The 21,421-nt window shown below is 39.5% G+C and overlaps 2 protein-coding genes across 2 annotated transcripts in view; one reads left to right on the top strand and one right to left on the bottom strand.

The window, feature by feature from the left end:
• The window catches only part of vrk2 (VRK serine/threonine kinase 2), a 12,001-nt gene extending 8,835 nt beyond the window's left edge, over nt 1–3,166 (top strand). The window contains exons 10-13 of the mRNA XM_058385876.1: nt 505–665; nt 2,212–2,328; nt 2,425–2,577; nt 2,819–3,166. Coding sequence (XP_058241859.1) covers nt 505–665; nt 2,212–2,328; nt 2,425–2,577; nt 2,819–3,166 — 779 coding nt within the window. The remainder of the gene's footprint in view (nt 1–504; nt 666–2,211; nt 2,329–2,424; nt 2,578–2,818) is intronic.
• On the bottom strand, nt 2,330–21,421 carry fancl (FA complementation group L). Its single transcript, XM_058385877.1, has 14 exons — nt 20,949–21,421; nt 20,791–20,849; nt 19,607–19,667; nt 19,283–19,339; nt 19,028–19,125; nt 15,144–15,240; nt 13,457–13,525; nt 6,332–6,482; nt 6,164–6,247; nt 5,173–5,218; nt 4,981–5,062; nt 3,986–4,102; nt 3,771–3,842; nt 2,330–3,282 (listed from the first exon to the last, which is right to left on the bottom strand). Exons 1-14 carry the CDS (start codon nt 21,033–21,035, stop codon nt 3,247–3,249), a joined length of 1,116 nt encoding a protein of 371 aa, XP_058241860.1. The 5' UTR covers nt 21,036–21,421; the 3' UTR covers nt 2,330–3,246.

The following is a 21,421-nucleotide window of genomic DNA, read 5'->3' as shown; positions in this document are numbered from 1 at the left end:
CGTTAGAGAGATGCTGCATACTGGCCTAGTGCTGATGGCAGCTTATTTATTACACTGAAGAATGGAAAGCAGCCATATTAGACACACCTTTGTGTGCATGTTTGAATATAGAGGCTCGTTCACTGTTGTGTTATTGTCAGGGTCCATGTACTGGTATGATGCCCTGTTTTGTTCCTTTAGAATAAAAATGTAGTGCACTTATGCACTAGTGACACTTGGCTCTGGTTGATCCGGTGTTCAGGATCATGGGTTCATGATTTGTATGCAGCATTTTGTTAACACACCGGATGGTGATCCATATCATATGCCATATGCAACTAGCTGAGCTGCCAGTCAACTAAAATTGGTGTAACACATTTAAACCCTAAATCATAGTCCTCTTAATTGTCTGCCCACTACCTTAAGGGATCTTTACTGTATTTGCAATTAATGATTTGATAGAACTTCAATAATAAGTTGCCATTACTAACTAGTCTTGTTTCCCCTTTGATTTGTTTTTCTCAGCTGAGGTATCCCAGTTCCTGCTTGCTGTGAGAACACTGGGCTACAAAGAAAAACCAGACTACGATGCTCTGAGGAAGGTACTATCACATGTCAGGCCCCGAGGCCCACTGGACCTCTCCAGACCGAGAGCGGCAGAGTCATCCAGGCCAACAGCAAAAAGGGTGAGCATGAAATGCTTTGGCCCACAAGAGTTCCTGTCTTAATAGGTACCATATGAGCAGAGAGCAGCCTGTGGGCTGCGGTAGATTTATCTGTCTGGGAGAGAGCAGAAGATGCTCAGGTTTGAGAGAACCTCTGCTGACCTCTTCTCATGAATGCTCACTCCCACTCCTATTGGAGGTAGTGCAGAGGAGGGCGGAGTGGAGATTTACAGAGTGGTGACAGTCTCGGACCTGTCTAAAGCCTTCAGCTTGAAGCTACAGCTTAAAACGGCTTCCAGAACGTAAGGGAGCAATTTCATTAAATCCCTCTTATTTATAGGAATCATATACATGTTGAAGATAGTATTTCAACAGATGTATGTGCTTTGCACAACTGACCCAAATTACTATTCTCCGCACAGCTCTTTAAGATAAAGAATTATAGTGAAAAGAAATAGGAACTGCTTTTTTCCCCTCCACATTGTATGGCTAAATGATGCAGAGAATCTTGACTCGGTGTCATAGGTTAACCTCTACTAACCCTGTCAAGAGGCAACGGCGTGGAGGCGTTCATTCCGTAAGAATCACTTTACCACCCCTCATTGCTAACTTGAACCGCTGAACTCGATGAAAGGCCAAGCAGGGCAATTTAAGGCTATTGAATGCACACATTTTCCTGAGGCCAAAAGATCACCACTTAGAATTACAGCGGATTTTGCTTTGCCTCTCATTTCCATGTGAAACCGGCCAGCAGTCTGATCTACGGTTAAAGAGTAGGTGTCAGTGTAGAAGTCAGTAAAGTCATAACATTTTGGATGTAATTTACTGCCTTTTTGTGTTCTGATATCATAACCTCTTAGAAGATATTCTTGTCCTTTTGAAATTTTGATATTTCTTTTTCTGTAACACAGAGGTCTCATGTGGCTTCTTAAATGCAGTGCATTGTTCACATACAGTATACAGCGCACATTCAGAATGCTCACAGAGGAATACAGAGGTGGTGAATGAGCTTTAGTGTCTCTGACCTTGGCCAAACCTCCTGCACAGATGGAAAAGATCAGTGTCAACTCTACAGGCATTAAGATTTGAAATCCTCTTTTTCTTTGTAGTAATATTTTCCTCTGTGATTTCTGTTCATCTCCTGCTGCAGGGTCAAGCTCTGATTCCTTTAAATAAAATTTAAAAACATCATTATCAGCGTCACCCTTGTGTCTCACCTTTCCTCTAACAGCATCAGGCCAAGAGAGGTATACCTCTTCTAACACCACTCCAACGCTCCTGGAGTTTATTTTGCCTACACCTGACCTCAGCAGTGATCGGTGGCCAAATTTAGTTTGGAGTGTTGCCACCTCAGGGAGAGCACTGGGTGTCATTAATCAGGAGAGGTGCTTTACTCTCAGGATCCAGGTCAGGTTGAGAGCACAGAGGAGAGAGAGCATACAGCCAAATTCAAGGACTTATGCTCATGCTGAGTTATCAAGCGTTCCAGTCAGCCCTTTTCTCTGAAGTAGCTTACCAACTTTTTTGAAATTTTTCAAATAATGTTTTTCACGGTTTCCTTTTAAAGAGCTCGAATCAGGCCCAGCCTGCAGTAAGATCAACTAAACCAAAGCCTGTGACTCATGATGAAGGCTACGCTAAACCTACCTACAGAACAAAAGAGAAAGTAATGACAGAAGAACAGGTAAGGGATGAAATCAATTTTTTTTTCTTTATAAAAATAAAATACAATAAAAAAACCTCTGATACCTGTCAATTATGGTTCACTTTTTCACCATAGAAACCCTACAAGGCCAATTCTGCAGCTGACACACGTGCGTGGTCTAGGTATGCAGACAGTGATGAAGACCAGGATGACGAACATGAACCTTTGCCGCCAAGATTCCACCCCAAAACAAGAGAAGGCACAAAGCACAGGCAGAGACATGAACAAGTAATGCATGCCTCTCACAAACACAAAGAATAAACTAAGTGATTCCAATTTTATGGATATATCAGTGAACAAATACATTTTAATTATATGTATCTACATATAGAAAAGGAATCTATATTGCATGCTTGTTTTTGGTTTACTGAAATCGAGGAAGAAAATCACTATTACACTACCTACTATATCTGATATGGAAAAAAAAAAATGCAATGCACTCTTTACTATCTATATTTTGGTATAAAAGTTCACTCCAGTATTTGGAACGAGGAGAAGAGGCGAAGATGGGCCGCAAACGTGGAAACGGCACAGTAAGCCAGAGCGTCGGGATTTGAGCCCTGATGCTACTGACCGCGGGAGAAGATATTACAACTCGTGGGAAGACTCCTGCTCAAGAATCAGCGAAATGGAGGACTACTGGGACAAACAAAAATATAACCGCTGGAAGGAAATTGATTATAATGGACATCAGTTGAATGCAAATGTGTACTACAACACACAGAGCAACAGGAACGATAGGCAGAGTTCGAAAATTTATGCATGCATCATTACTGTTGCACTCTTCCTTTTTCTAGTTGCTTTTATTGTCTTTTAAACACATGGTGTTTAGTTTTCAATTCCAGTATAACATTATTTCTTGTCCTTCTGAAACATGGCAGCCATTTTACAGAGTGGTCACGGTTTTTGAAAGGCCATTTTCACAGTGATGGGCTGTGGGGAAAAAACAAAAATTTTTTAAGATTAATGTCTTAGTAACATATATAGGAGTCCATGAAAATGTACTGAAATAAATAAAGCATGTTATCCTAAAATAAGTGGTGATTTCATTTTAACCCTTGTGTTATCTTCACGGGTCAGCAGGAGAGTGAAAAAAAGTGATGGAGAAAATGCAGCACAGTGTTTCTCTGTGTATTTCAGCCATTTGTTTTATTTATACATTTATCACTTTTTGCACTCAGTTTTATTCTTGGGGTAAAATAAATCCTGAATATAATGATGCAGCATTTAAAAAGAAAAAAACAAAACAATACCTATGTAAAGTAAAAATGAGGCAAGCACCAGTTTTAAGGTGGGGGTGGATTATTTTAGTATGGTTCCTCTTGAAGTAAACATTTTAAACAGCCATTCTGAATTCTGACCCAAAGCTAACACAAGGGTTAAATAACTAATTTTTGCTTAAAACAATATGCCATCAATACCTTGCTGCAGTAAGGGCATTCTCCAAACACAATGTTGAAGCTTTGCCGACTGGTGGGCAAACCTCTCAGCCACTGCGTTGAAAATAATGTGAATTCGGTCGATAATGTGAGATAGAAACAACCACGTCCTAATCATTCACGCTCATTAGTAATGGTATGTGATGAGTAATGATAGGTTAAAAGGGTGTATGAGTGATCAATCATAGTGTATTCACCTCATAGAGACAGGCCTGATGAAAAGGCTGCCCGCAGCGTGGATCGTTGCACACCTGATCTGGAATGGCAGAGTCCAGTCGATATGAATAGCAGATGCCGCACTCCACGCTAAAACTCTGAACATAAAAACACAAGTATATTGTTTAGATGATTTAAGGCCATGTTGAGAAAACCAGCTACACCACTGAATAGAACAGCATCTAAAAAAAAATAATAATAAAAAAAAAAAATCGTTGTTTCTTGCTCATATCTGGTTTGGGCATGATCAAAAGAACGCCACCTCCCATCTCGAATCTGCATCTACTTATCCCCCCTCCCCCTTCATCCTTCTATCCCTGCTGGCTGAGAGGCTGTAATGCATGGAGGTTCATATTTGTTTCCACTAGGGTGAGAAGACTCAGGTGGGCTTATCAACCCTGTGTATACTTGACCTCCACTTCACAGAATCCTCCTCTTTTGCAAGATGCCAAACTGAGTCTGGAGAGCCTTCATACATCTTTCCCCTTATTCCCCCATTTTTCTGTTCTCCTCCACTCCTCTTCACTCCACTCTCTGTGTTTGCGTACTGCTTTTCCGATAATTAGAGTTTTTTTTTTTTTTTTTCCCCCTGCAAGCAATCCATTAAAAGAATGGCAGGTAAAATTTAAACATCTGGTCAAGTAAACTTTTCACTCTTTCGAATGTTAATGATGGCCAAGCATTAATCAGTGGTGCAGACTGTGAATAAACACAGCGCCCTTTCAACCCACCAGCAGTCACACACGCTGAGGTGGGGGGGGGGATAATTTGTGAATCTATGATTAAACAGCTCTTGATAGTGCTGAGGATTCTGCCACCTTTGTTATTGTAATGATCTTATCTGTAAACAACCCAATTAAAGGAATTCTGGATCCACCTCTACAGATTAAAAAAAAAAAAAATCTTGCAAACCCAAAATGCTACTGAGATGTGCGACTAATTATAAGTGGTGGTGTGACATGAAAATGCAACGTACAGATTTTTCGTGGGTGGCAGGTGACGGGAATTCTATCTCCATAATATCCTTCATGTTCTGCAGGACGCTGCAGTCGGGGTTCCTGAGAGAATGGGAGACCTATATTCACTCATAGAGCATGAAAACACGGCTGTGGTAGTGTAATGTCTGAGGAGATCATGACAAAGAAGCAATTAATTACTGTCTCCTTACCATAAATGCATGTTAGCGTTCAGCTTGCTCCTCAGAGGGGTTACCACTGCAAAAATAACAACAATGACTTGCACCAAATAGCTATAGTCGCTTTAAATTAATACTAAATACTTGTATATTGTAAAGAAATGAGCTTGAACCGAAAAAAAAAATAAATAAAAATGTCCCACTCAAACTAAGTAGCAAAACAAGCCTGAGGGAATGTTCTATATGAAAGGGCTCGCTTTGTAGTACACCAGAGCAGTTTCAATTAACTGCACCTCATCTTTCATTCAATGCCCGTCACCCTGATTGTAGCGCGCTGACAGACAATGCACAGCCGTGCCATTTCTTACCACTAATCTCTCCTTTCTCTTAGAAATGCCACAGTAGAGCCGGGCACTTCCTACTGTGACAAACATTCTGACAGGGAGGGAAATATTCAAATAATTCACATAAAACGTGCTCATCATGGCTGCTCCACCCTGAGAGATCAATCTGGGAGGAATGTGAGTCGCTCGCTCTGTTTGTCATTTGTAAATGCAAAAAGCAATATTTCTGTCTGACCCCTCGCTCGGAGGGTCCGCGTCTGCCACTGTCTTGACTATCGAAGTGTGGATTTAATATCAATGAATAACATTGCTAGGCAACCAACAATATGTTCTGTGTGCCACTGTCAGCCAAGCGTGACCTTGGATTTAAAGAAACAATCACAGAGGCTTAAATAGTGCAAACTGACCTCCATTCTAGCAAAATCTCTCTCTAAATCTAGAAGGACATTACATATTGTAGCTTGTCAGCCAATCATGTTGTAGCGATCCTGTGTTAAATGTAATAAAACCTTCATGTGATGTATACTTACGTAAAGAGGTAATTGGAAAACCAAGGTGATAAATGAAATTGATGGATATGGACTGTTCATATGGGAAATGCCATTCACCAACAAACAGGTCATTTTAACTGTACTAGCAAATCTAAGCTGGGCAGATTTGCAGATATTAAAAATACCCACCGTGCTCGGCTCCAAGCAGGCAGCATTCTGGCAACATCTTCGGGTGCCTGGGGTCGATCTCAACCTTTATGGAGACGTTGTTTCCTAGGCACAACGAGACCGAGGTCAGTTGCTGTAATAAGGTATAGCTTTATTAAACCCCAGACAATGAGGATGGCAGGAGATTACCAATAGCGATCCTTCTCATCGTGTCTGCTCTGCTGGGTTTTTCAGGTTCCAGCACCCAGGTGTGCTCATCAATCTCATCCATCACTGCCCAGAATTCAGCCAAAGCCTCCACAATCAGCAGGAACTGGCTATGCATGTGGGCTAAATTGCTCTGTGTGGAACAGAGGATGGGATATTTATGTTTATTGTGTAATCAAATACACTGCTCCATATGTTAAATTGACAATCATGCTTGCATGCATTATTACAGCCATCACAAAAACAGCCACACACTGAAAACTGGATCAGAATGAGAGACTCTCCTGGCCGTACACGACACGGCTACAGCTCAAACCTCAATTTATTGGGTATACACAAGTGCAGAGTTAAAGTTGTTAAAGCCTCACAGTGTCATATATGGAATCTGAAACTCATAAATTGTGTTGGAAAAGCATTCTCAGCACAAAAATCCACTTGGCTGAAGCTCGGCATCATTTACAATAAATGAATAAACAGACACAATCGTGTTTTAGATATTGTTTCTGTAGATCACCCAAGAAGAAGCACAAAGGAAATAAAATCTTACATAACTGAACAAGGAAACGCTTTTCCCTTACACAGATGCCAACAGAGTGGGAGAGAGTGGAGGTGGAGGATCAGTCTGTCCATCTGTCTGTAGTTACAGGTTAAAACATGATTCTCTGCTTGCCTTCAGTATGTTCGCTGGATAAATACAATTAATCCTTTGTTATTTGCGCTGTACCATTTTTGCTTAGGATTTAGGTTTTTGCAGCGTGTGCCAGGAGGGCAAACGTTCAAATGTGGACAAGCTGTCATTCAAAAAAAAAAAAAAGTCCTTTCCACTCTCTGTTAATGTACAAATTATTACATGGAAATTTTGTAACTTCCAAAAGGATCATAAGTGAGAATACTGATCTCAATGCCAGGAAGGGGGGGAAAAAAAAAAACCCTACCCTTCTTCTGTTTCCTAAAATGTGAAGTGAATTTCCAAGCATTTTAGAGCGCTGCAGTGTTGTATTTTGTTAACAACTTCAGTTTTATAGTTGTTTACTTGTCTTCTATGAAAAAAATAGCAGACCATATTATCCTAGCTGTGAAATTCGTAGCTCAACTCAAATTGTAATGCTACAGGAAACAAAGACATTCGATACAGCTGTGTATTTTAAAAATGTTTCGGTCAACGGTTTGGGGAGGAACATATGGATGCGATGGTCAGGCATCCACATACTTGTGGCCATATAGTGTTGCTAACTACACTGTAGGCTGTTCAACTGTCTTGCCACTTTAATAGCTAGCTAATATTTTCAGGGTGGTTATAGTTTCTGGTAGGTTCTCTAGCAAGCTGCTGAATTATAAAGAGGACCCATGCATTTGTCTTTTAGCTAGTACATCCACAGAACTAAAATTTCCATCATAAATACAACCCAAAATGTCTGGCTCTGGGAAAGAGCTTTCAAAGAACACTTCAGCCAAGAACAGCTATCGTGTTTAGAAGAATAAAACAAAAGACAAGTCTGAAGTCACTCTGGCTTTCCATCAACCCATCACCTACTGACGAGAGAACAAAATGAGAAACCCACTAATAAAAATACTGACTGGGAAAGGAAGAACACATCCCATGCAATAGCAAACAAGTGAAACTGAGCAATAGTGTTTAATCACTGCACACCCCAGACAGCTCATTTAAGGTTCTACATTACAGTTTTCTGCATTCTAACATACACAAACACACTAGGGGCTCTCGTTCCTGTGGAGCTAGCTCAGCTGTGAGGCAGAAGTTACAGTTTAAGGACGGCAGCTCATAAATCATAGCTGCTGATTGATAGCTGATGGTGGTTGGCCGTGCTTCACTCTGTGCTGTCAGTGTGAGTAAACGCAGGTTGAGCGTGGCGATCTGCTCTAAGAATCATAATTCCAGTGCACGGTCTTTAATCTCAACCCACAGAAAGCTTTGGTCTGGACACCAGATCCTCTTTGCAAGAAAAACAAGACGACTGGTTTATCTTTTGTAATAGGCCACACTTCAACACTTTAAGAGGAAAGTCTTTGTAGTAGTACACAAAGTACTTAGATAAACTGCACTGTTCTCTCATTGTACACCACAGATCCACTCTCTCTCTCTCTTTTCATAGGACCAAATCTCTATTTGCACAGCTACACTGAGCAGTGTTCATATAGCAATGATGAGGTGAGCTTGTTTTTGTAGTACATGCTGTTCTAGGTAGCTGTTCAGATGTGGTAGCTTAGTGTTTAAGGTGTTGGGCTACTGATCGAAAGGTTGCGAGTTCAAATCCCAAATCTACCAAGCTGCCACTGCTGGGCCCCTGAGCAAGGCCCTTAACTCAGTTGTATAAAAAGAGATAAATTTTAAGTCGCTCTGGATAAGGGGGTCTGCCAAATGCCAGAAATGTTCAATTTTCATAATAAAAAACATTCCTGAATGCAGATGCCACTTCACTTACTGTTCCTATCCAGCAGTGGATGTTACTCAATCTCCTGCCAATCATGACTCAATAATAAAATTGTCTTTGTTATTCAACATGCTTCCAGTGCATATATCCACTTCTGGCTTACACACATCTTGTAACTTTGTATTCATAGGTAAAAAAACAATAAAGTATGTATTCATGAGCATAAACAAAGATGTGTTTAAAAGCTAAGTCAATGAAAGGGGTAATAAGTATCCAGTAAAAAGTCACTTTAAAGAAGTTGCAGGATAACCTGAAAACAGCAGGAAGTACAGTTAGAGAGAGAACAATAAGCAGTGAAGTGCAATGCAGTCTTATCTGTTCCTACACCTCACACAAAACTCCTGCGTGGTGCAGGGCTTCATCCATGAGGCATTACATGTTACAGAAGCTATCATAACATAACATAGAGGAAATTTTAATCTCATTGGTCAAAAAACTGAATCTTCGGGAGAAGATGGACTTTTCAACAAGACAACTCAAATCATATAGCCACAAGAACTCTAAAAATGTTGTTGACTAAAGTGCTGACTTTATTTATGGAGGATTTTGAAATTGCGAGTCCATCAGAGACCCCTGTAACCTTGGGAAATTGAAGATGATTTGCCCAGTGGAATTGGCCAGAAATTGAACCACAATGCTGCAAAATCACAATGCTGTAAAGACCTGATAACTTTCTTTCTCTCATTGATGTCTTCAAGCTGTAATTGCAAACAATTGCTTTGTAACAAAGTACTAATGCTGGTCATTTGTGGTGTCTGTATTTGGTGGTAGGAGTTCAGCCTTCTGAGGCTGTAGATGTTGATCTGTTACTCTTCAATGATATTTACTAATCCCACATATAATTACCACTTGTGCATGTTTATGGATTTTGTGCATATTTTTCATGAATTTGCTAAAAGCTATAAGCACATGTTATAATCCTGAGACACTGACCATAATACAATGATTAACAGATAAATGAATGAATGAATGAATGAACACATGACAGTGTGCACTGAGTTAAACCCAAGTTATACCTGGATTTCGACATCATGTCAGGCTAGCAGGTATAATGTTTAAGGCATAAATTTCACAAGGCAATATGTACCAGAGCTATTATGAACAAAAACCATATAACCACCCTGCACAAAAGCATTGTGACTTAAGTATAAGCCTAGGCACAAGGGTAAATGTTAAATCACCCTCGTCATCAGTAGCCTCATTTTGCTCCATTGTAATACCTCTGACCACATAAAGCAGCCAATTTAGAAAGATTTTAGGGAGAAGTACAGCCATATTTAGGGATGTAATTTCGTGCATCTCCTTTTCTTTTGTTACATAATTTGAGTATTTGAGCTGCTGTTGATTATGTGCTTGATTCCCTCATACATTTCTATACATGCTAAATTGAAGGGACAGAACATGCACACAACCCCCACAAGCCTGTAATTGGCCACAACAAAACAAATTGATAGCTCAGTGACTTCATGTTGAGCAAGACAGATTAAAACACTCCACCTCCATACACATATGATGAGAGAATGAGATATAGATAGGGATATATATAGGAGGAGAGAAGAATACAGAGTTTGTGCAGTCTGACAGAAAGGAATAAGTTGTGGTGTGAGTTCAGGTGAAGAAGACAGCATAGGGTGGAATGCATTAATGTGAGCGAGCCACCTAAGAAAAGAAAAGCATCCTGACACGGAGAGAAAATGAACCAGAAATGATGGGTCACTGTGCCAGCAGAGTGCACACAATTTAACATTGCACAGGTGCAAAAACTCTGCAATTACCTTCCAATTAATGCCAGTTGTGCGATTATAGTTACGCTTTTATATCAATATATGGTCCAAACGAAATGCCTTTGTAATTGAATTCTGACTGGAAATAAGCGTAAAATGCAGAGTGGCACAAAGATCCATGCTTCATAGAGTGAGCCTGTTCTCCACATTGTTAACTATTCTAATTAACTCTCTCTTCATAATGGTCAACAATGCATATTCATAAAATGGCTAAGAAAAATTAGAATGAGTATGAGGTGAATAAATAAATACGAGCCGGGAACCACGTAGTGATGTTTCTTAAAACCCTTAATGAGTTTTCTCAAGCAAGTTAATGATGGAGAATTGTGTATAGTTCAAAAGCAGGGCTACACTAAAAATCTTGAAGGCTGAGTTGATCTTTTTAGTGTTATGATGTTTTCGGTCTTTTCCGCCTGGCCTCGTCACAGACTGGAATTGAGCAGAGTAACAGAACAGGGGTTCTGGCAAAAACATGTCTTCTTTTAATTGGCTTGAACAGGTTTTGGAAAGGTCACCATTATTCATCCAGAGGTTTGTGTATTTAGGATGGCCAAATTGTCTGATCTATGCTCTGTAGCTCTACTCTGCAAACTCGTGTGCTATGTGAATAACACACATCATAATGTCTGATGGAAAACACTGATGTCATAGTACCGCAAAAAAAGTAGTACTGAGACTTATCAACTTGTTCATACTTCAGCCCTAGGTAGCTACAAATGGACAGCATTTAATTCAGAAAGGAAAGGTTCTAATGCTCCAGACTTTGACTTAGAATGACAGTGAACAATTTCTAGCATTCGGGCAAGCTTCCAAGAAACATGGGTTTAATTGTTTTCATCCACTGACACACTGTGCTCATCACGCGGTAATGATGATAATGATGACAACGAAATTTGTTTTCTAAATTAACTTTTCATCAACGTGTAAAATAAATAGCATTGACACCAAGTCAAGGTTATTCAAAACTTTACTAGTAAAAAAATAAATAAATAAAATTTAAAAAATTGAGCTCACCTTTTGTAAATTGCTCCATTAAATCAAAACATATCTGCATGTTATAAATAATTGTCATTTGGCAGCTTTCCCACGAGATGTGCAGAACAGTGGGCGTGAGTGTGGTCATTAAAAATGAGTGCAAGGTGCTGTGAACTGTAAACAAAGGAGCATGGAACAGTGAAGTTAGCATGCAGAGAAGATATTGGATGCGAGAGCTCTTCAGTTCTGCGAGCACTGAGCACCGAGACATGCCTCCATTTCCCCTCGCTCGTGAGTGAAACGATTTCAACGTAAAGAGCCATGGCCTAAAGTTAAAACAAATAATTTTCAGTAGTATTCCAATTTGAATTAAAATATAAAGTTAGGAAACAGCTTCAAAAGTAAATGGGTCCTGAATTCCACCGAGTTGCACTCACCTGCTTTAACTGTTTATCATTACTGGCAAAGGCATGTGAGCAGTGAAAGAAACAAATTCATATAGAAAGACAAATGTGAATGAAAGAAAGTGGCAAGTAGCTGATGAGCCATGATGCAAAATAAAAAATTTTAAACTATGCCATAGCGATCCTAATGGTATGTTTTTAAAAAAGCCGTCAGTACAGTGTTTGATGATTAAGCTTTATGGATAGAAGCAAATCCACACAGTAATTATGTAATCTTGTCAATCTCCATGTTCTTAGTAGTGGCCAATTAAGTTCTTTTATGTGTCACAGCTTGGGTATATTTTCCTTCCTTATTAGTTGTAGCTCAGTGCATCATTTAACTCATGTACTGGGTGTAAGCACTTAGAATTAAAACCACTAGAGATAAACACAAGTTTTACCTAACCATACCCTTTAATATTTGACATACAGTTATGTTATTAACCCAAGGGTGTGCTAGATTAATCCGTTCTAGAGGAAAGAAAGTGTGTATTCGTGGCCTCAGATCTGAAGCAAAAGCGCAAGCTTCACTTTTAATATTAGGCTTTATTACCATATGCACAATTATGGCACATTTCGTGTGCACTCAGGCTTGATGAGTTTGATGAACGAGTCCGCAGGACGCTGGCTGGGTGACTGACTGAGCTGTGTTCCTGCAGAGCCACACCTGCACTGCTGCATGTGCCGTCATACAGCGAGCCCAGAAGAGCAAAAGCCTCTTATCAGGTCTGAATATCTATCATACACAAGCATGCATTATGGCCTAGGAATGACATGTGGTATAATTATTCATTTAAATCAGCTGGAAAGGTAGGGGGCAGATCTTTCTCAGAACAGAGAAGATACATCAAGACATCAGCATCCCAGCAGGACAGCAGGAAGCAGAAGGTGCTGAGCTGGCCTTCACCGTCAGAGAGCCGTGTACTACTGCCATGCTACACATTGAACAGAACAATACAGCTAGAAAAACCTGCTCACCTTCAATACTACTTTACGCTACACTACCGTAGAGTACGCTCATATGCGGTCTGATTATGAAATACGACTGATCTAATTCTTCCTTAGTTTTATGCATGCGGTTGCAAACTTCTCTACTTTTAAAGACTTTTTAAAGGTAGTTGTGTCTTAGTGTTTTTCCCTTTATCACACTGTCTCATCACTGTCCTCTCGGTTCATCTGGCAAACCTGAAGCCTCTGAGAGCTGTAAACTCTAGGAAAAAAGCAACACTGCTGTACAAAAACACCTTTCATCATCAACAAAAACATGTCTTCAACTGCCAACCTTGAAGTAATTAGCACCATTGTGCTTGCATTGTTGAGTAAAAAGAGGCCAATTAAAAAATCTTTGCAGAATTCAGAGGGGTGTGGACAAGCTGCAGTGCCAGCGTCTCAAACATCAAATGGAAAAACCAAAGCATTTCAAGTATCCTGTGTGTGACCAAAACATCGTACCTGTGGGCTCCATGTAATGACCAGAGGGACAGGCAGGTGTGCAGAACATTCTGGAGCTTCTGCTGGGTACTGAGATGACCAGAACATAGAAAAACAACATTACTCCAACATTCTTATTTTATATTACTGACAGTCACGGAATTGTAAGTGCATGCAGGAGTGTGTGTTTTTTTTTTTTTAAAAACCACCCAAAAAAAGTAAGATCAATACTGCACCTTCTCCTACTGTTATTATGTTTGTTTACACCTACCTGCATTATTTTATAATTAACTTATTTTGTTCTGTTTCCATGGTTCTCAAAATTCCTCAACGCATTCCTCTATTTAAATAATACACTACACTATCCATTATTTAAATATGTACAATAATGTTTGTCTATTTATTAGAACTATAGTATATATTACGTATAGTCCGACTTGTTTGTGTTACTGAAGTTATTCAATTCAAGTGGCCTGAAAAATGGGATAATAATTAAATAAACTTCATAATACAATAAATCTGATAATGTCAGGTTGTGATTCACAAAAACAAACACCTAACACTTATTAAATCCTATTTACTTATGATAAAAGAAAAGAAATGCATATGAATGAATGAATGAATGCTGTAATGTAATGTCATGGAGCACATTACAGCATGATGTCTGAGCAACCTCTCATACTCAATACACTCCTTTATTAATGGCTTTCTTTGAGTTGTTTGTAAAACTACCACTCCCGTACATTTTTTCTGTAGTGTCACTCAGGACACTAGTCACAATGCTGCTTCTAATATAAACAGAGTTCCTATATGGAAGATCCTATAAAGCAGAAACATTCTGAAATACTACATATTTGGCATTGAAATTTTCTTACAGTCACACAGAAGAGAGGCAGCCTACATAAGAAATTCTGTATGCACTTAAAATATTTTTTACACACTCAAGAAACAAAAAAACTGTCATTCAACCACTTTGCTGAATGTGTTGGAAAACGCAAGCACTTTCATGCAACTCCCTCAGCATTACAGTTAAACTTGAGGTGATCTAACTATATCCATGTCAAAAGCATGACTGCAACTTCCGAAGGTCCTGACAGAGAGACACCTTCCCATGGGAGGGTGAGCATATGTGTGGCAGGGGCATCGCTGCTATTTTTAACCCTCAGCAGGCAGGTGGGCATGGAGCGTTCCTCACGCCCTGCTGAATCTCATCAGGACCCTGCACAGAGCCAGCGACCCGCCGCTGGCATTTCTGACCCACTATTGCTCCAAATCCGGAGTTGCCTTGGCCATATATACGGCTTCTCTCACTGAAACACTGTTTTGTCGTCACTGTACCTCTCGCACAGCTCAATTTTCTGCTTCTGCTGTGGCCCCTGTAATCATTTTATAGAGATCATTTATGGCCTTATCTCTCCCTCTGCACATCTCACCTTCTCCTCTCTCCGCTAGGGCTGATTCTCAACAAAATTTTGAGTCTTGCACTCACAGGACAACACATAAACGTAATCCAATGTAACACAAACAACAACAAAAACTATATTATAGTACTCTAATTCGCCATCTAGTGTTTATTGCACCAGTCAGATGCAGCTCAGATGTCAAAGTTTTAATGATCAGTCAGTTAAACCAAGATTTAGGAACTATAGTTAAAGAAGAAATGCATGTGATCCAGGTTGTGAAAGATAAGCTTGCTCGGCTGCCTCACCTTTGATTTAAGCTTGACAGTAAAGATGTGCTGACGATGAGACGAGTCCTCTGCCTTCAGCTTAAGCGTGTGGAAGTCAGTGTCGATGAAGATCAGCCTGTGATATGAGACAACAACAGTAAGTGTGAATGGGAACACAATCATCATCCCTAATTCATCTTAAAATCAAATAATTAATAAATTCAATTTATGTAAAGTGTAAAGAAATGCTATAAAACCAAGTTTCCTTCAGGAAATAATGCAGCTATTTACAATTACAGCTTCAAAAGAGCAGTAAACAGTGCTAATTTAAACAAAGCCGATATTTGGCGACAGCCCTTTCCTGCATCGGTACATTTTGTGCCGTTTTATGTGCATATTGGCTGGGAAGGTTTTTCCAAGTATGCTGAAACATTTGCCACTGCTCCTCTGGAGACTAGACAGCATAGCAGAATAAAGTCTGAAAAGTGCTCCATTACATTTCCTATATAAAAATCATGATGAACTTCATGTCAGATCACAGTTATTCTATTAGTAAAACATTTCTATCCGGATGGGAATGGTCATTTCCAGAATGACTCCACAGGGCAAGAGGTCTCATTGACTGATTGACAAAAATGAAAATGGTGCAACCTGTATGCTAAGGCCTTCACAGTCACCAAGTCCTAACCGAATTGAGCACCTATAGGAGATTATGGAGTGATAAACAAGACAAAACTCACTATCATCATCAAACACCAAACATGGAAATCTTTCAGAAGCATGGTGTTCATCCCTCCAGTACATCTGCAGTGACTATACAACTTCCACATACATGATACTATAACAACCTTTTTTTTCCTTTTTCTTTGGCACCACATGCAGGACAGAGTTTCAGATAAAAGTAGTTCCACAACAGAATTTATATCGTCATAGTGTTTCGGTTAGTGAAAGTCGAGCTTGACACAGACTCGAATATAAAACATCTCAAACTACGTAATTTTCCTCATCACAGCACAGGCACACACACCGTTCTTTATCACGATCTTATTCATTAACTATACTGCTAATCAGCACTCTCATCTTGTAATACTATGTAATCAGAATTTCTTTATTTTCTGAATAGTCTTCTTTCACATTTAGGCACCTTCCTTCACACTCCATCAAGCAATAGGATAAATATCACATTCAGTTACATAAACTGATGCCTCAAAACATATGGTTCGCTCATTTCCACCAAACAGAAAACCCTTTTCCAAGCCAGTATGCCGTTCTGCATTTCCCCGAGATCACTGAGCGAAGTATCGGGGCTTGCTGGCATTCACTTCAGATGATTGAAACAGCTTGACAGCTTGATGTCTTGCTGGGAGGATTGATGAGAACATTACATTTGCAACTACAAAATCAGTGGCGCTCATAAACGTTGGAGGGAACATTTGGTGTGTATGCATACAAACAGGCCATAGATGAAGCTGCAACAGTATAAAACATTAGGCTGAAAGAAATATAACATAAAAATATAAGCTGTAATATTGTCAACAAGCAAGGATTTTTGGAACAGGCTGCTAAAAATAGTGAATGGCATTGCATTCTTAGATGCCACCAGAGATCATGTGTTTTAAAATACAAAGTGCCAGCTTGATATAGAATTCCAATAGGATGCATTTTCAGGTGTCATTATCCTAGTGGGGTGTTAAAAGACTATAGGCAGTGGCTCAGATTCTCTCTTGTGTGTATGTGCAAGCTGTGACAGCCTCCTACCAAGGCCCTGGTGCAAAGCCTGTTCCTAACAACAACAACAACAACCACCCCCCCCCAAAAATACAGATGGACCCCCCCCACAAAACCCTCACCTTAAACCCACCCCTCCCATTAAAAATAAATTAATAAAAATAAATAATTAAAGCATTTCTGAGAAAAGTAACACACCTTATTACACATACCCTGCAACACATAATCTAGTAAATCTAGCTGAGTACAGATCGATTGAGTTATCATTTTTCTTAAAGCCTGACATTTTAAGCTATTTTGGAGGATAAGACCAGAGTAAAAAAGTGACCCCATCTTTACAGCAATTAACACTAAGTGTGCCTTGTTCAAGGCAACTAAAACTCATTAAAATGACCAGGTTCTGCAGCATACCCCCCTTGCCTAAGCCAATCAGAGTTCACTACCATGTCAGACTTGAGGCTATAACCACTAATACAAATTAAGGATCTTAATTAATCTCCAGTACATTTACAGATAGAGCTGCTGTATAATACTTCTGACCACAATTCAGCAGTGAAAAATGGAAATGTGCACCTTGTCTCATCTCTCTCTCTTATAACTTCCACAATTCCCCATTAAGCTTAAAAGTGCGCTCCCAAATCGGCCAATTTGCACGGCCTAATATCATAATTATATCTCTGGCCATTAATGGAAAGAATCAAAACATGATACATGGTCCACAAGTTACAAATGGCCCCCGCTGTAAGGGAGAACTACATGACTGAATGGCGCATCTGTACACAGCTGCATCATGTCAATAAAGACCTTAAATGGCATCTGGATGGATCTGTTCTATAGCCCCAATCAGGATATTTCAGTGATAGAAAAGGAATACAAAAGTGTTTTAAGTGTTCTGTTTACATGCAGTTGTTTCATGCATCTTGTGTTTCAATATTCTATCCTGTTATATATATATATATATATATAAATTTCTGTTTTAAATACTGAAATCTTCAGGAGTTCAGTGATGCATTTTATCCACAAGTGTGAATGCAGCTGTTTCACCAAGCCTTGTTTAACAACCAAAACTACCTGATACTTTGCATCCTAACACACATAACTAACAAAAAACAGCATGAAACTTTGTGGTTTTTGATGCATAAATCATGTTTTACTGAAAAGAAAAAAAAACCCCACAAGAAGTTGGTGGTCAAACATAATGAGCTAATTTGCATATTACACTGTTATCGTGTCTGCGTTTGACTACAATTGTAAAGGCGTGTGGTTAAAACACAGATGTCAAACTCATCTGTGAGCCAAATAGAGCAAATAAAAACAAACTGAATCTGTCTAGAGTTCCTACCCAACATTGTCACTCCAGCATTAGGAGTTTTGCCTAGAATTCACTGTGGACATGTGTAAGCGTACATTAGCCATACGTCACAACCACGTCCATGAGTCAGGAAGAATGTGGAGAGTTGACACTGGACCAGCTTTTTCATAACGTTCATTTAAAAATGTGACAAACGGATGTTTTAGGAGAGTAAAAAACAAGGAACCTGAAGGAAACCTACAGAAACACAGCGAGAACAAGTAAAACTCCAAACAGACTGTATTCTAAAATCAGAGAACACTGGAGCTGAGGTGGCAACTCTGGCAGCTGCATCACCGGCACTACCCATCACTATATATTCTAATTTTAAATAAAGTTCAATTTGTATAAATGTGTGAAATGTGAGGTTTAAAGACATGCAGAGCTGAGATAAACTGTAAAACAAACACAGCTGGGTGGATAGGCTTGTGTTTTATGTTTCTTACAGGGATCTTGCATACTGAAAAGCTGGTCTAAAAACATTTCAGAAACACATCTGGTGTTATTTGTTATAAAGATTGAGCTCCAAATGTTAAAATGCAAAATGTTACAACCTACAAAAAAAATGCGAAACAAAAGAGACAAGGACATGTATGTTCTTTAGAAAGGATGAGCCTGACTGATTTCCTTTTTTTACTGCTACAGTAAAGAAGCTTAGAGAATAGATGTGCACATAATGACCTTAGTTTACGGCCCTGTAAGGGCTCAAAAAAAAAAATGCCGAAGTGGCCCAGACACAAATTGAGTTCGACACCCCTGGGTTAGAATCTTACCAACGTACAAGATGCATGAAACACCCAGATGTAAACAGGGTCCAAAACAATAAGGTGTGAGCAAGTCATACTTATCCCATCCTAAACTCTCGATCTCTGTGATGAGCTGTGAATAGTACTGAGGTGGTGGGATGGACTGCCAGCCTGACTGCCTTTTCAATGCTACTTCCTGATCAAAATGATGAGAACAAAGAAACCTTAAGAATAAGATCAAATACAGTATGATTATTGAATATTCAGTCATTTATGCATTCACCATGAGATATATGAATATGTAACAAAGTGAAAAGAGATCAAGATATAATAAAGTACAGACTATAAATTACCAATACGGTCCTCAGCTCCAGAATAAACCCGACCAAATCCGAAGAATGTTGTAACCTCTGTGTAAACAGAATAAAAATCAGTATCTATCATTATTATTGCTTTAATCCAACAGAGACTCTGATGCTGGCATATGATTAATGGGTGTACTCCTCAGTGTTAATGAATGAACTTATTCAAAGTTTTCCTAAGAATAAAATGTAGCTCATCAGTGAGCTTGGAAGATGCAGAAAAAAAAAATACTGACTATGGGAAAGTAATTAAACCACCGGCCAATCTAATGATGGAAATCTAATAATAGTGTTACGCCTTGTGATTCTACAGACCTGTTTTAGGATGTGCTGATGGTCTTTCAGCAGCTGTTTCAGTTCCCAGCAGCAGTGCAATCTGCAAAGCAGCAACAACGGTTCATTTCATCAAATCATATTGTTGAGGCTACTGCTTAAAGAGACACTGAAAATGGCTTGAGAGTTGATTTGATCGTATATGTTGATGCATTTCCTTTTGAAAACAAGAAGTCAGTCATAGCATGTTTAAATCCTTGACTGGTTTACACAACATAACGATGCACAACAATATCTGCGAGGACGAGATATTACGCATACATGTGTGCTGAGGCTGACCATCAGCTGCATAGGTAAATCCTGGGGCATCAGGGTCATCTCACACTTCCATGTGATAGATAAAATTATATTATTTACTCTTATTGATGGAAAAGCCCTAACTGATCAGTCTAAGGTGGTGTGACCTTTCACCATTAAACACTCCTCAGAAAAGTGCAAACTTGGACAAATTTCCCTTTCTTACAAACAAGTAAACTGCAAGAATACTTTCCGTGACCCCAGGATACAAAAGGAATAGTGTGCAGGAAGACGCCCAGCTGGAAACACACATATGAAGTATGTCTGCTGCTAACAAGCTGCTACTATTCAGCAAGACCTGCTTTAGGGGGAAGAACATATCTGCTTCATTGCCACAGGTTTGCAAACGCCTGGCCATCACCATCTCATATGTGATTGTTGACCATCCTCTTCCAGATGTAGTCCTCTTTTGCCATATAATAACTTTCACTGTTCTGGAAAGACTTTCCACTAGATTTTGGAGTGTGGCTGTGTGCTCAATCAGTGACGAGAGTATTAGAGAGGTCAGGCACTAGTGGGCACAGTTCATCCCAAAGGTGTTCAGTAGGGTTGAGGTCAGGATTTGTACAAGCCACTCGACACGCCACGCTGGAACAGGTTTGGGCCTCTTACGTTCCAGTGAAAGGAAATTCTACAACATACATCCTATACAACTTAGCGACTACAGTGTGGTTGTGATGGTCACGTGTCCACAAACATAATACAGAATAAGTCATTCTAAGACTACGAAATACTTTATATTTTTCCTTCTCATGTTTGATATCCATAAATAATACCAAGAGATGGTTACAAATGCCCCGAAGCACCAATTTAGATGGACATCAGGGGGACATAAAAATATAGATATATATAAGATTCAATTTTTATACTTTGCCTGTTTCAGCTGCTGGTCTGGAGGCAGCGTTATTCTTAACCGGAAGTCTCTTTCCTGTCAAAACACACAGTATTTTACTACTGGATACACTTCTTATTACTTTTAATAGATATAGAACTTATCAGTTTTATTACTTTTTAAAGCTTGACTAACCTGTACTGTGATAAAACCATCGTAAACAGTTTTCTCTTTATCCAGCGCAACCAATAAAGGACACTCTTTGAGCAAGCTTTCAGCCATGGTGTGAAACAACAAACAAACAAACAAACAGACAGACAGACAGACCGACAGACAGACCGACCGACCGACAGACAGACAGACCGACAGACCCCAGTGAATGGCCGGAGTCTGTGCCACTGAATGAGACTCCTGTGTGAACGCTAGCAAGCTAAACACTATTACTGTACTGCTATAGCTAAACTAGCCGCAGCTGCTAATTCACTCATTTCCATTACATTTACACCTAGAACTGGTGTTTAATGGAGCATATAGACACCGTAAGACTTATAAATATCGCTCGGTCCCGATATTCTACACGGTTAAAGTTTATATCTCCAGTGTAGAAGAAACCTAATAGTCACTGCTGCTGTTTCCCGCGAAACGGAATCAAACCAGCGCTACGTCAT

Source organism: Hemibagrus wyckioides, linkage group LG03 (genome assembly GCF_019097595.1).
Source record: "Hemibagrus wyckioides isolate EC202008001 linkage group LG03, SWU_Hwy_1.0, whole genome shotgun sequence".
Taxonomy (NCBI): domain Eukaryota; kingdom Metazoa; phylum Chordata; class Actinopteri; order Siluriformes; family Bagridae; genus Hemibagrus; species Hemibagrus wyckioides.
Note: the sequence above shows the minus strand (reverse complement) of the source record. Positions and strands in the feature narration are given on the sequence as shown.

Excerpts from the sequence above, each read along its gene's own strand:
- fancl (XM_058385877.1), bottom strand. The coding sequence starts at position 21,035 with ATGGCTGAAAGCTTGCTCAAAGAGTGTCCTTTATTGGTTGCGCTGGAT. Across the intron at positions 19,340-19,606 it reads ATCAGCACATCCTAAAACAG|AGGTTACAACATTCTTCGGA; the intron begins GTCTGTAGAATC and ends CTGTTTACACAG. Across the intron at positions 15,241-19,027 it reads GAGAGTTTAGGATGGGATAA|GCTGATCTTCATCGACACTG; the intron begins GTATGACTTGCT and ends CTCATATCACAG.